Source organism: Notolepis coatsorum, assembly GCF_963971535.1.
Source record: "Notolepis coatsorum genome assembly, contig: SCAFFOLD_777, whole genome shotgun sequence".
Taxonomy (NCBI): Eukaryota; Metazoa; Chordata; class Actinopteri; order Aulopiformes; family Paralepididae; genus Notolepis; species Notolepis coatsorum.
The window spans coordinates 12501-28456 of record NW_028170906.1 but is presented as its reverse complement, the minus strand read 5'-3'; the positions used below and the strand labels follow the sequence as shown (position 1 = coordinate 28456).

Below are 15956 nucleotides of genomic sequence, written 5' to 3'. Positions count from 1 at the left end.
CTGCGCAGGTGAAAAGATGCGACTGCTGTTACCTCAAGTACCGGAGGGGACTTGTGCTATGTATGACTTAGTCCACATTGCAGCCGGCTTGTGGGAGGCAAGAAACAGCGTTCGTGACAGGGCTTGTGGGAGGCAAGAAACAGCGTTCGTGACAGGGGAGGGTTGAATTGGATGATACGAAATTGGGATGGGAGAAAAATATAGAAAAATGGGAGAAAAAGTGGATCAAAAAAAAAAAACAATTGTATGTATTGAGCCGTACGAGCCGTACTGTATTGTACCCATTCTGCAATCTGTTAAATAAAGTTCTCATTCATTCATTCATTCCCGTCCCACTAGACTACTAGACCCGTGTTTACATGCGTGCGGTAGGGGCTGGCACGCCCACTGCGCGAATCCTCCTAAATAACTTTTTCCAGTTCGCACATATCTATTATCTATGACTAATTCTATCTATTTTTAGGGGCAAATGCGAGTGAAATAGTCGCGCTGTGGTTACATGACGTCATTGCTATTTTAGAGCTGCCCTACCGGTTACACGGTATAGTAAAAATCCATACCGTAGAGCAAATACATACCGTTTATACCGTATACCGTTTATACCGTCCACCCCTACTTCATTACCTTCACTACCTTCATTACCTTCACCCCCTTCACTGCCTTCACTACCTTCACTATCTGCCTTCACTACCTTCACTACCTTCACTGTCTGCCTTCACTACCTTCACTGCCTGTCTTCACTACCTTCACTGCCTTCACTGCCTTCACTACCTTCACTGCCTTCACTACCTTCACTGTCTTCACTGCCTTCACTGCCTTCACTACCTTCACTGCCTTCACTGCCTTCACTACCTTCACTGCCTTCACTACCTTCACTGTCTTCACTGCCTTCACTGCCTTCACTACCTTCACTGTCTTCACTGCCTTCACTACCTTCACTGTCTGTCTTCATTACCTTCACTGTCTTCACTACCTTCACTACCTTCACTGTCTTCACTGTCTGTCTTCATTACCTTCACTGTCTGCCTTCACTACCTTCACTGTCTTCACTGTCTGTCTTCATTACCTTCACTGTCTGCCTTCACTACCTTCACTGTCTTCACTGCCTTCACTACCTTCACTGTCTTCACTGTCTGTCTTCATTACCTTCACTGTCTTCACTACCTTCACTGCCTTCACTACCTTCACTGTCTGTCTTCATTACCTTCACTGCCTTCACTACCTTCACTGTCTGCCTTCACTACCTTCACTGTCTGTCTTCACTGCCTTCACTACCTTCACTGTCTGTCTTCATTACCTTCACTGCCTTCACTACCTTCACTACCTTCACTGTCTTCACTGTCTGTCTTCACTACCTTCACTGTCTTCACTGTCTGTCTTCACTACCTTCACTGTCTGTCTTCACTGTCTTCACTGTCTTCACTGTCTTCACTGTCTGCCTTCACTACCTTCACTGCCTTCACTACCTTCACTGCCTTCACTACCTTCACTGCCTTCACTACCTTCACTACCTTCACTGCCTTCACTACCTTCACTACCTTCACTGCCTTCACTACCTTCACTGCCTTCACTACCATCACTACCTTCACTACCTTCACTACCTTCACTACCATCACTACCTTCACTACCTTCACTACCTTCACTGCCTTCACTGCCTTCACTACCATCACTACCATCACTACCTTCACTACCTTCACTACCTTCACTGCCTTCACTACCTTCACTACCTTCACCGCATGGCTGTCTGAACCGGCCTGCCTCCACTACCCCCTATGAATAATACAACGCTACCTCAAAAAGCACCGGCCCCACTCCTCTGAGAGGCTCTTCTCTCCCTCTCCCTCTCCCTTCTCCTCCTCCTCCTCACCTTTCAAATATCCTCCGCTGCGACGTCGGCTTCTCTCTGGCCACGAGAGGCCTATACATATTCAGTTAAGCACACCATTAGACCTGTGATGTGACTTCCTTTGTGCGGTGCCCGCCGCGCTCTTTACATAATATTTATATTACCAATATAGGGTGATATATAAACAGCCTTTTGTTGTAACAGACCAGTATATTTGTGTGCGTGTGTGCCTGTGCGCGCGAGTTTGTGTCACATTTGTGGGGGGCATGCTTGAATGTGTGTGTGTGTGTGTGTGTGTGTGTGTGTGTGTGTGTGTGTGTGCGTGCGTGCGTGCGTGCGTGCGTGCGTGTGTGTGTGTGTGTGTGTGCATGGATTAGGCTGCTATCATTGGGGCTCTCTCAGGCTGTCAGGCTTTGGGACAAAGGGGCTCATTTCAATGTGAAAGCTGCAGCTGAGAGGACACGGCTCTCCCAGTGGGGTGACTTCCACTCTCCTACACACACACTCACACTCACACACACACGTATATATTCGTATTCTCTGGGATAGTGAATGAAGGGCACTCAGAGTCCATCGACAGACTGGAGGATTTGAGAAGGGAGGGAGAGAAATAAATAAATAAATAAATAAAAAGATGAAAAGAGAGAAGGAGTTGGAGAGGATTCCACTCAAAAGTTGTTGGATGACATCATGTTGACTTACAGTAGAGTGCGTGTGTATGTGCGCTGTGTTTGTGGGAATAGGGACGTGTGTGTGTGTGTGTGTGTGTGTGTGTGTGTGTGTGTGTGTGTGTGTGTGTGTGTGTGTGTGTGTGTGTGTGTGTGTGTGTGTGTGTGTGTGTGTGTGGTAGGAGGGGCTGTCTAAATAGATGAGCTTAAGGTTGCATCTTCATCCCTCAAAATGTCTCCCTGGCCCATCATCCCTGTGCACCTGTCGGTAATTGGAGGTTTAATCCCCGAGAGTGGCTCTGTGTGTTGGCCCTCACACTACCCTGCGCCGTCATTAGGCCAGCCATTATCCCCCGCGCCTGGCCTCTGCCTGGCCTCCGCGCCTCTCATTACATGCAAATACAGCCGCTTTATCAGAGCGCTGAATGGGACCCCCGTCTCTAAAGAACAGGACACCCTCCTTGCCCCACTCAAAGCCTTCCCACCAGCCATCGCCGCCTGGATGTGGCTACCCGTGACGTCGGCGTGGGGCGGGGGGGCAGAGGTCGGGGGCAGGGTTTCCGTTAGAAAAAATTGAGCAAGGCACCGAACCCCAAAGACAGACTGTATCTTGGTATCAGTTGGTGAGTCATGTTTCTTCACTAAGATACTTCCGCTTCACTGCAGAGTCTTCACGGGTCCAAAAGCTTGTGTCCATGATGGAAAACACAGAGACATGTCTCACCTGGAACGGGCCGCCTTGGTCGCTTACGTTATCGCACGTAGTATCTAGTTATGACGTTATATGACGTAACTCGTTATATGAATGCGGACAAAGCATCTCGCTTTGCATCAAGCGACTGCTTCCTCTCAGCTTCCAAAATCACCCGAGCAGAGCGACTCATTCCTCCAGACAGAACACAATATATACATATATATATCACAGTGTAACATTTATATCGTGCTGGCCTGTGTGTGTGTGTGCGGTGTGTGTGTGTGTGTGTGTGGTGTGTGTGTGTGTGTGTGTGTGTGTGTGTGTGTGTGTGGTGTGTGTGTGTGTGTGTGTGTGTGTGTGTGTGTGTGTGTGCGTGCGTGCGTGCGTGTGTGTGTGTGTCCCCTCTGACCCACCTGGCTTGCTGTAGAGCTGATCTGAGGTCAGTGCTTGCTGCCAGAGGAGGCCTTGCCGTGGCTGTTCCTCCTCCCACACACCTGTATGCTGTCCCCAGACTCGTCTGCAGCTGTACATCTGGTACCGTGAAGATAGGGACACTGGTAGAGAGAGAGAGAGAGAGATAGAGAGAGAGCGAGAGAGAGAGAGAGAGAGAGAGAGAGAGAGAGAGAGAGAGAGGGGGGGGAGAGAGAGAGAGATGAGGTGGGAGGGAGAGGGGGAGGGGAGAGGGAGAGAGAGAGAGAGAGAGAGAGAGAGAGAGAGAGAGAGAGAGAGAGAGAGAGAGAGAGAAAACAGGATCAGACCGTACAAACGTAGTTCTGTATTCCTAGCAGGGGAGTTCCTGAAGTCAGATCTGAGGCCCACTCCAGAGAGGAGCTGCGGTATCTACTGTCCTGTGGCCAGATTTCATGAATCGGTCCAGAGAAAAGCTGGAATGTTGTCTCAAGGTCACCCATCTCTCTCTCTCTCTCTCTCCCTCTCCCTCTCTCTCTCTTACCCCGTCTATCAGAGACCCCCACACACACACTCACTCTGTTCAAATGTCACAATCCAATTCACACACTAACATCCCCCACACCCCCCTGCGGGAGCCCCCATTGTCTCAGTAATTCCGCCATTGTTCCTGGTAATCTGTCTGGGTATTGTGTTCATAAAGCCATAACGAGTCGCACAAAGGAGTGCACGGTTGTCCACAAAAGACGCGCACCATTCGTCCCTGTACGCGCGGGCGAGAGAGACGGAAACTTTTTTAAACTAGTCTTTTTTGAAAAGTTCCAACAAAACCGCGTGACGTTATCTCTGGTACTGTATCTCTCCCAGCCCCCCCCCCCGACAGGTCTCCTTGTGTGAGCGTGAGCGTGAGCGGATGTGGGAGGAGCGGAGGGCGGCGTGCGGGTTCGCCGACAGCGGGACTGAATTGCCCCAGCAGGCGCTGCCTGCGTTCAGCCGGGCATTCCCACTGGCACCAATCTATTCTGCTGGAGGAGAGCGATTACCGAGCGGCGTGGAGTAATTAGCCACTTCTTTATCTCTCCCTCTATCTTCTCATCTGCATCATTTCAACACCTCCTCCCCCTCCCACCAGTCTCTCTCTCTCTCTCTCTCTCTCTCTATACCTCTCTCTCTCTCTCTCTCTATACCTCTCTCTCTCTCTCTCTCTCTCTCTCTCTCTCTCTCTCTATACCTCTCTCTCTCTCCCCACACGTACAATTTACCTGGTTGTTATTATCACCACTGCCCCAAACGGGGTAAAAGGCGTAAGTAAGTAAGTAAGTCCTCATTAAAGACAACATTTTAATGATTGTCAAAAGCCACGAGTGGTTCTGCTGTGTGTGTGTGTGTGTGTGTGTGTGTGTGTGTGTGTGTGTGTGTGTGTGTATACATGACTGATACATGCACGCACGCACACACACACACACACACACACACACACACACACACACACACACACACACACACACGGCTTGAGAGAGTGAATGTGTGTCTATAAAAAGTGCACACACACATGTGACAAAAAAAAGAGTAATCTCTTTCTCTCTCTTTCCTCTCTCTCTCTCTCTCCCCCCTCCCTCCCCCCCCCCCCCCCCGCTTCTCTCTCTCTCCTCACTCAGAACAACCTGCTGTGTGCTGATAACAGGATTAATACAGCTGAAAAATCCTAATCTGGGGAATTATAAAATGGAATTCTCACATAAAAATTACCACCCTGTGGGGTTCTCTCAGACAGAGGCACACTCAGGTTCTGCTGGGGGGTGGGGGCTTGTCAGCAGGCTTTGACACCCGCTAATGAATAGAGCTAAAGGGATTGGCCATGTATGTGTGTGTGTCGCCCGTCACATAATATGGATATTCAGTCATCTCTGGCACAGCCTCTACAACCGATACAGTGGGATTAATTGATATGTTGCCTGACGTGTGCTGTGGCTCTCGCTCTCTCTCTCTCTCTGTCTCTCTCTCTCTCTCTCTCTCTCTCTCTCTCTCCCTCTGTCTCTCTCTTTTCCCCTCTGTCTCTCTCCCTCTCTCTCTATCTAGGCCGTGGCTAAAGCTGTTGACATGGTCACACATACACTACACTTGAGGGATCAACAACCGTATTAATATTCATGTGAAATTATTATTGATTTATTAATTTATGTGTTGTGAATTTATGTGAATGTGTTGAAAACAAAGTTGCTGTGTACTTTTTTTTCTTTTCTTTTTTTGATTTATTTTCAGATCTGGATCTGCAGGCGGCCAGCAGAGGTCCAGCTGGGCTCCCCGTCCCAACTGACCCTGGATCTGCAGGCGGCCAGCAGAGGTCCAGCTGGGCTCCCCGTCCCAACTGACCCTGGATCTGCAGGCGGCCAGCAGAGGTCCAGCTGGGCTCCCCGTCCCAACTGACCCTGGATCTGCAGGCGGCCAGCAGAGGTCCAGCTGGGCTCCCCGTCCCAACTGACCCTGGATCTGCAGGCGGCCAGCAGAGGTCCAGCTGGGCTCCCCGTCCCTACGGCACGGGCTAATAACAGAGGCTCTCTCTGCATGAACAAAAACAACCCCAGGTCACTCTTCTCACTCCTCTTTACTCTCCTTTGTGTGTGTGTGTGTGTGTGTGTGTGTGTGTGTGTGTGTGTGTGTGTGTGTGAGAGAGAGAGAGATATAGATTTTTTTTTTATCCACTTTTTCTCCTCTTTTTCTATTTTTCTCCCGTCCCAATTACCCGCTGTGCCAATTCTACCCTCCCGTCTTGAACGTTGCCCGCACATGCCCCCCACTGGCCGGTTGTAGGGAGGATAGAAGCCTTGCATCACGTGTCCCCTCCGATACACGAGGAGGCAGCCTGTCACATCTTTTCACCTGCCAGCGCGGACTCTCATTGGCGAGGTGTAACGTGTGGGAGGCTCACACTACCCCCGCCATTTCCTGTCTCTGCTGTGCAGGCGTCCCCAACCGACCTGTATGAGTCGCTGTCCACAACGTCCAGATTACCACCCATCGACTTCCACCCGCTAACTCTGCCAATTGAGTTAGTACGACGACCGGCCCAAGCCGGAGGCAACGCCGACAGCCGGAGTCGAACCCGGTGTCTCTTGCGTTGGTGACGAGCGCAATGTCCGCTGCTCCACCCAGCCGCCCTCGAGAGATATAGATATATAGTTATAGAGAGAGATAGAGAGAGGGAGAGTTAGAGGGGGAACGAGAGAGGGAGAGAGAGACACACACAGAGAGAGAGATGGATAGATACAGAGAGAGAGAGACACACACAAACACACACAGAGGGATATAGTCAGAGAGAGAGGGAGACAGAGAGACAGAGAAAGAAAGACAGAGAGAGAGATGAGGGAGAATATGCAGTGATACAGATCTTAGAGGGAGATAAATCTTTTTATAAAAACACACACAAAGGGAGAAGGAGAGAGATATAGAGATAGAGATAGAGAGAGAGAGAGAGAGACAGCGAGAGCGAGAGACACACACACACACAGAAAGAGGCCTCTACAGTGTCTTGCAGCTCCAGTAACGTACTGTCCTGCAGCTCCCAGAGCCGGGGCGGGAGGTGGCTGAAGTACTCGTGGCTGAGAGCTGCCAGGGCCGAGAGGCGGTTCTTTGGGAAGCACTGGAGAAACCTGGACGCCAACTCCTCAGCGTGATCCACGTAGCCCAACCTGCGGGCACAGAGACACACGCGGTCAGACACACTCATCCACACAGAGACACACGCGGTCAGACACACTCATCCACACAGAGAGACACACGCGGTCAGACACACTCATCCACACAGAGACACACGCGGTCAGACACACTCGTCCACACAGAGACACACGCGGTCAGACACACTCGTCCACACAGAGACACACGCAGTCAGACACACTCATCCACACAGAGACACACGCAGTCAGACACACTCATCCACACAGAGACACACGCGGTCAGACACACTTGTCCACACAGAGAGACACACGCGGTCAGACACACTCGTCCACACAGAGACACACGCGGTCAGACACACTCGTCCACACAGAGACACACGCGGTCAGACACACTCGTCCACACAGAGACCACGGCCGCCAGTTCCTCAGCATCCGTGGAGCCCAACCTGACGCCGCGGAAACACACCCAGGATCACTCGCAGTGATCAGGAACACAGTCATGAAGACATATGGGTCAGGAACACAGTCATGAAGACATATGGGTCAGGAACACAGTCATGAAGACATATGGGTCAGGAACACAGTCATGAAGACATATGGGTCAGGAACACAGTCATGAAGACATATGGGTCAGGAACACAGTCATGAAGACATATGGGTCAGGAACACAGTCATGAAGACATATGGGTCAGAAGCACAGTCATGAAGACATATGGGTCAGGAACACAGTCATGAAGACATATGGGTCAGGAACACAGTCATGAAGACATATGGGTCAGAAGCACAGTCATGAAGACATATGGGTCAGGAACACAGTCATGAAGACATATGGGTCAGGAACACAGTCATGAAGACATATGGGTCAGGAACACAGTCATGAAGACATATGGGTCAGGAACACAGTCATGAAGACATATGGGTCAGAAGCACAGTCATGAAGACATATGGGTCAGGAACACAGTCATGAAGACATATGGGTCAGAAGCACAGTCATGAAGACATATGGGTCAGGAACACAGTCATGAAGACATATGGGTCAGGAACACAGTCATGAAGACATATGGGTCAGGAACACAGTCATGAAGACATATGGGTCAGGAACACAGTCATGAAGACATATGGGTCAGAAGCACAGTCATGAAGACATATGGGTCAGAAGCACAGTCATGAAGACATATGGGTCAGGAACACAGTCATGAAGACATATGGGTCAGGAACACAGTCAGAGAAATAAATAACGCACATCCTCCGTTCCTTGGTGCTGAGCCAAACTGTAAAAACAGTAGTACATGAACAAAGAGGGGCTCGCAACTCACTCTTCAATGCTCCAAAGGGGTTTATTTGTGAGAAACAGCAGATATACGACGTTTCGACCCTTCCAGTCATTTTTAAGTATAAACAAGAAACAGGAAATTACATCTTTTTTATACAGAAATGAATAAATTGGCCCCACCTGGTGATCAGGGGCGGTACCCAGATTTGCATGATTCTTTAATACATTTTAGACATGATTTTATAACAATTCATCTTTTACATTTTATATGATTTTTTTTTTTTTAAATTTAAGATTTGAAACACAGTCAGACACAATCATCTACATAAACAGTGTAGGATGAAGACCCATGGTCAGATACACAGATAGTCAGACAAAACCATCTACATGGAAACATGGCGGTCAGGTGGCGTAGCGGAGATTGTGCTCGTCACCAATGCAAGAGGCTGCGGTCTCGACTCCCGGAGAGTCAGCATTGCCTTGGCTTGGGCTGATCGCTATACTAACTCGTTTGGCTGAGTTAGGGGGAGGGAAGCCGTGGGTGGGTCCTGGGCGTTGTGGACAGCGACCCCTACAGTTCGGTCGGGGCGCCTGCACAGCGAGGGTAGGATCTGGAGAAAGGTAGTGTGACCTTCCACACGTTACACTTTCCCAGTGAGAATCTGCGCTGCCAGGCTGGCTGCCGGCTGGCTGCACATGCGTCGGAGGAAAGCATGTGACAGTCTCCGGCCTCCCGGACCAACAGTAGGGGGGAGTGTGCAACAACCAGGAAGGGGGTTGGGAATTGGCATAACGACTAACAGTGGGATGGGAGAAAAATCGGAAAAAAGGAGGGGGAAAAAGATAATATATTTTTTTACATAGAAATGACGACAGATGTATATATACAGTTGACCGTGGCATGTTATTATCTACACTGAACGCTGTGGGTTTAATGATGCCGTGGTCAGGTGGGTCAGGTCTTGTTTTAACGGTAGAAAACAACTCGTGGAGGATGTTGGGGACCGTTTCTCAATCCAGGTCTATAGACTGTGGGGTTCCGCAAGGGTCCCCCTCTGTGCGCTTTTATTTACTTTTAAATGTTTACTTTTCTATATATATAACGATCTTACATCAACATGTTCATGTGAAATGTATTTACAGTATATGCAGATGATTCTGCACTACTGGTCTCACCAGTAGTTAGCAGGTGGATATCCTGACAATTGGTTGTTACTCCATGCAGGGAGATTTGAATACATTATTTGGGTCAAAGTGGGTGAGTCAGCGCCGACTCCGTGAATGATCTGGGCTGGATACTGGACAGAACGTTGTCAGGAGAGGGCGGGGCTCGAAAGACGCTGACTAAGGTAGACGAATACAATCTTTAGCTATAATGTTTATTTATTGTGTTGTTTTTCATTTTATTGTATGCGACTGTAGTATGTGAGCTGTTTGTATTCTCAAGAATACATTTCAAATAAAATCAAAGCTTTTCCCATAATTCTCAAACAACATGGCCGCAGCGAGGGGGTGGTCTGGAAGGGGGCCGCTGCCCCCGTCAGCGAGGCTAGTTATAGGGCTAATAGCTGCTAACGTTATATTCAACGGCATTTCCGTTTTACATAATGCTAAAGAAATAATTCAAACTGCATATCATCGGGACTGTCCCACAGCATGTATGCATCAAAGGGGGGGGGGGGGGGGGGCGGGGGGACGTCGTTTATTATTATTGATTACCAATAATAGTGGTCGTGTAACTAGCCACATACGCTGATCGGCTGGTTGCGTATCATAGCAAGCTCTGATCCGGCTGTAATTTATGTGAAAAAGATCTTACCATAAGCCAGTGGGATACCCCCGAGCATTTCCCCGTTATCGATCGGCATCTGGTAGATCGATATGTCCATTGGCTGATGATAAATCCCCTTATTCCATGGTGAAATCTGCGATTCGAAACGTAATCCACAGTACATGATGCTGGTTCAGGATCCGGGTACTAAAATACTCCATTGAAAGGGAAAAAAAAAGTGGTCCATTCGCCCACAGGGCATACTGCAGTGGAGCGATGGCGCCCCTAAGAGGATCTGGCCTGTATTGCACGTTCTCGATTTCACAGACTAGGGAATATATGCAGTGCCGATCCGCGACCTTGACCCGGTTATTAAAATGGAATAAAAGCAATAACAACTTGCCACGGCTTTATACGTGATTCTGTCCACAACGCATGGATTCGAAACCCGTATTTATACGTGGTTGGGCGGCAAAGTGTTAACATTGAACACCAAAACACATGCACGCACACGCACGCACGCACACACACACACACACACACACACACACACACACACACACACACACACACACACACACACACACACACACACACACACACACACACACACACACACACACACACACACACACACACACACACACACACACACACACACACACACACACACACACACACACACACACACACACACACACACACACACACACACACACACACACACACACACACACACACACACACACACACACACACACACACACACACACACACACACACACACACACACACACACACACACACACAGTGGAACAGAGGACCGGACAATCATGTATTAGACAAAGATGCATCTGTTTCTAAGCTGGCCCCAAGCTTTCACTGCAAAAATAAATACATTTGTGTATATATATTTTATACAATCTATTTCTAAACACATGGTGGCGCTGGCACATTGTCATAACGATGCTGCACCCCTATGCCATTGTTTGTTTTAGGGAAAGCCCTGAAAATCAATAATTTAGTCAGTCAGTCAATCAATCAATACATTTGTTAACAGATACCTCACGCCATCAGCGTGATTCCTACTGTGTTTCTATGGAGTGCATCCTCCTCAGTCCCCTTTCATTCAGGGTGAGAGAGAGAGAGAGAGAGAGAGAGAGAGAGAGAGAGAGAGAGAGAGAGAGAGTGATAGAGAGAGAGAGAGAGATTGGATAGGCACCCAGAGGAGAGAGAGATACAGATAGAGAGAGATAAAGAGAGAGAGAGAAAGAGAGAGATAGAGAGAAAGAGAGAGAGAAAGAAAGAGATAGAATTGGTTTGATGCTCAAGCAGCTGTATCTTGGCGACCATTGGAGGAGAAGTTGGTGTCCCCATATAGACTTCAGGATATTGTATATACCAACATATCAGTTAAACAATGTAAATTAAGATTTGGCCCTTTAATCACACATGTGATCCAAACTTGGCGTGACACTCAGAAAGTGGGTACAAACCGCCATCAATGGCACACGCATTCCCCTCTATTTAATAACAATCTTCTCCTTATTGGACAACAACCTATTAGGTACCCTAGATGGGAAAAGAAAGGCATCCACACATTGGGGGATATCTTCGATAACTCTGGTCTCCGTTCTTTCCAGGATATATCCAACGGATATGATCTCCCCGGAACCTCCTTTTTCTTTTATTTACAAATAAGAGCAGCTCTGCAGGCTCATGGCGTGCCATGGGATGCTCCACTAGAGCATCACCGCTTTCACAAGTTCTTTTATGACAAGGAGACATCGAGAGGCTTCGTCTCTGACTTTTATCGCCATTTACTCATGACCTCGTATAAAGAGCTCCCCCTGGATACGATTTGGAGAAAGGATGTTCCGGAGTTGGATGTAGATTTTGATTGGGATGCAGTCTGGGAAAATGTTCGGTTATCCTCACACAACCCAGATCACCAACAGATTCATCTACATTTTATTCACAGTACTTATTTAACCCCTAGATCAGGGGTGGCCAACCCGCGGCTCGCGAGCCGCATGCGGCTCTTTGCCCATCAATGTGCGGCTCTTCCATCCATAAAAAAAAAAAAAAAAAAAAAAAAAAAATGTATGTCACTCATTCCATAAGGACGTCGAATAAACATTTACAATTTTTTTTTTTAATGGTCCATTTGCATGTTCTTGGTATCTGAATCTAGGGACATATATGGATCAGTGTCAGAAATAGTGTGTCTGTTACTAGGCTTGAGTAAATTGTAATGAACCAAAGGAGAATATCAATTCTATTTAAAAAAAAATTATCTTTGACTGTGAATAACACCATGCTAAAATTGACCAGACCTGAAAAATCTAAGCAAATGAATAAAGGGAAGATGATTAAACAGAAGGTTTTGTAGATACAGTACTGAATTCTGCCATCTTTTTTATAATGTAAATTTCTCCACCATTTTTCATCATATTGCAACACCGTTTTTTGCAAGACGTTCACAGAAAGGTAGAGAAACTAACTGCGTTCCGTTTTATGGCAATAACGTTCAGGTTTGTGGGAGATAATCCCAAAAAATAAGAGAAATTAAAAAGTAAATTCAGAAGTCAGATGATTGACAGGGGCTGGTGTGAGCTGGGTAGGGTAGTTTTTCTAAATGTGAAAGCCCTGAGTCTCTTCCTTCAAAAGACTACACTCACTTTTGGATGTGCCACTTCCTCCTGTCAATATGCGCCGGTTTCCGACTCAATGCCCTGAGATTTCTATAATCTTATATTTCACTAATAACAGTTCAAATAATTGGTAAACAAACGTAATGCTGAAAATATACACTTTTACTGTATATCTCGGGCTTAAGAGGTTAACCCTGTGAGGCCCAAATTAAAAAGACATTAGCAACTTCAGAGGCCAGAGGGTGGGACATAAAAACACATTTACTATCAAATAGCATTGTGAGGCTGAACAACAGGACCAATTGACTATACATGTGCTTAAAGGGGAACTATCTTATAAATGGCCTTTTTCAGTGTTTACCATTGTTTCTTAGCTATGTGGACTTATATTAATAGGATCTATGTCTCTAATTCTCATATTGGCGCATTCTTCTTGATTAGAAATACAAAACAATGCATTTTTTTTGAAAAAAAACCTAGGTGTTCCATAGACTCACAGGAATTGTGTAAAAGTGCCCAAATAGTGAAAGAAATAGTAAAACAGTTCCCCTTTAACATTTTTTAAATAAACATTATTTTTTTTAAATGGCTAAAAGTGATTTTGTAATTTTGCAACCGTGGGTCTCACACAGGGTACTTTTAACCCTGTGAGGCCCAAATAAAAAAGACATTAGCAACTTCAGAGGCCAGAGGGTGAGACCTATAAACACATGAAGGGTGCCGTGACTGAAATAAAAGGTTGAGAAACGCTGGTATGGTGTGGCTCTTTGTGGTACTACAGTAATTTTTGTGGCTCTTAGTCTCTGACTGGTTGGCCACCCCTGCCCTAGATGATTGAATTCAATGGGTCTCAGACCTGACTCTCTATGTACCTTGTGTCCAAATGGCGCCACAGGTAAATTTATGCATATGTACTGGGAATGCCCTCCTGTTGTTATTTTTTGGGAAAATGTTACATATCAGCTCTCAGACATTTTCTCTCTAACCATACCTGTATCTCCTTCTGTATTATTATTGAATGATCTCTCTAAATTACCGACCTCTATACATCAGCGTTTCCGTTAGCCGGTAATTACCGGTATTTGACCGGAAAAATCTGTTGAAGTCCGACATATTTAATCTCTCCGGTCTTAATGTCCGGTGAAAATAATTCCCTGAGTCTAAGCACAATTTGATTATTTGAATTGTATTAAAATAGGCTAAAATTAAATAGCCTATGCGATGAACAAAACGATCATTAAATTTGTTTCCTCGTTGCTTCTAATAATGACAACGACGTTGTCAGCGAGAGCTTAGTGCTGGGGTGTGCGAACTTTTGTGAAGCTGCAGAGCCGGAGCAGCAGCAGCACAATGCAGTATTCCAGCAGTACTCCAATTCAGCCATTTTCAATTCAATGTTGGGTGGGGGGGCGCTGCTGTGCGGTCCCCAGAAAATAGCCAATAACAGCTGAATCAGCTGCTCTGCAGCATCATACTCTTTGCAAATAAGTCGTTGCGAGGTGGAGAGAGTCGTCACGCAAAGTAAACCCACGATAATGTTGCCGTCTCTCTCTGCCAAATTTCTCAGTTCTTCGCTTGATATAATTAATACAAATGTCCAATATAACGGAATTCGTTAGCTCATAAAAATGTGATTATAACAGACTGTTTATTAATGTCGGGCGACTGCCCACAGACACCTATTTGATTTAAAGTCGGCAGCAGCACGAGTCTCGGGACTTATTTTATTTGGAATATAATGACTTTATACGCAAAAGTAGCCTAGTTTTAAGTAAAAATATTATAAATCTACATGCCTTGATGATGTCATTCTTTTGTTTTGTTGTCATTCTTTTGCCTATCAATTGTTTTTAAGCTCAATAAACTCTGACCGGAATTTCTCTCATTTGACCGGTAGATTGAAATCTACCGGACACTGAGGCCGGCACTGCTATACATGTGAAAAAACTCATTTTGGCCGGCCTCACAGCCGCAAAAAAATTGATTGCCTCACGTTGGTTTCACCCAGATAGACTCTGTCCAAAGTATGGTTTCTCACCTACCTTGACGTGATCTATTTGGAGATATCCACGGCACGTGTTATAGGGGTTAGGGAATCTGATATCGTAATTTGGTTGGCTACAGTGGCAAAGTTGAGGGAACGCATATAAGTTTGGAAATGTTTGTTTTGATTCTTGTTTTTTTGCTGAGTGATGTATTGTGATGTATTGTGAGTGTGACTCATGTTACTCATATTGAGGTCCTGGGGTGAGCGGGGGGAGGGGGGGGGGGTTAGAACGAGCGAGTGTCCATGTTAGGATGATCACTGTACAGTTGTATCAGTTGTTGTCTTGTCATGTGGTGTTGAGTTACTGTCTTGGGAAGTCTTTTTATGTATTGTTGTTGTTGTATTGTGATATGTTTTGTTACATGTTGGAAAAAAGAAAAGAAAAATAAAATAAAAATATTTGATAAAAAAAAAGAGAGAGATAAAAAAGAGATAGTGGAAGAGAAAGAGAGAGAGAGGAAGATAAAGAGAGAGAAACAGAGAGAGATTGGATAGGTACCCAGAGAGGAGATACAGAGACAGAGAGAGGGAAAGAGAGATAGAGGAAGATAAATATAAAGATAGAGAGAGAAAGGAAGAGAGAGGGAGAAACAGAGAGATATAGATTGGATAGGCACCCAGATAGGAGAGAGAGATAGAGAGAGAGAGAGAGAGAGAGAGAGAGAGAGAGAGAGAGAGAGAGAGAGAGAGAGAGAGAGAGAGAGAGAGAGAGAGAGAGAGAGAGCTGTTTGAGCTGTCACTCCATCAGCACACAGCTCTGAGCTGCAGCCCTGACCTCCTCCAGTTCACACAGCCACTGACAGCAGACACCACGACAACTGTTAAAGGAACACGGCAACATTTTGGGAAATTAGCTTACCGTCTTCTTCAGAGAGACAAGAAGATAGATACCAGTTTCCTCTCTGTGCGTTCAGTAGAAAG

General features: G+C 46.5%; 1 protein-coding gene and 1 pseudogene across 2 annotated transcripts in view; one reads left to right on the top strand and one right to left on the bottom strand.

Annotated features, from left to right (window-relative positions):
• The window catches only part of pde12 (phosphodiesterase 12), a gene marked incomplete at both ends in the record, with an annotated part of 71526 nt that extends 66850 nt beyond the window's left edge, over window positions 1-4676 (top strand). Inside the window, 2 exon segments of the mRNA XM_084339276.1 lie at window positions 2853-3058; window positions 4500-4676. Coding sequence (XP_084195402.1) covers window positions 2853-3058; window positions 4500-4676 — 383 coding nt within the window.
• Window positions 4677-5874: 1198 nt separating this feature from the next.
• Window positions 5875-15956, bottom strand: part of LOC311248390 (pre-mRNA-splicing factor ATP-dependent RNA helicase PRP16-like) — a 20080-nt pseudogene continuing 9998 nt past the window's right edge. Inside the window, exons 2-4 of the transcript in view lie at window positions 7650-7736; window positions 7140-7305; window positions 5875-6177 (exon numbers count right to left, since the gene is read on the bottom strand). The product of the transcript in view is annotated as a pre-mRNA-splicing factor ATP-dependent RNA helicase PRP16-like (transcript). The remainder of the gene's footprint in view (window positions 6178-7139; window positions 7306-7649; window positions 7737-15956) is intronic.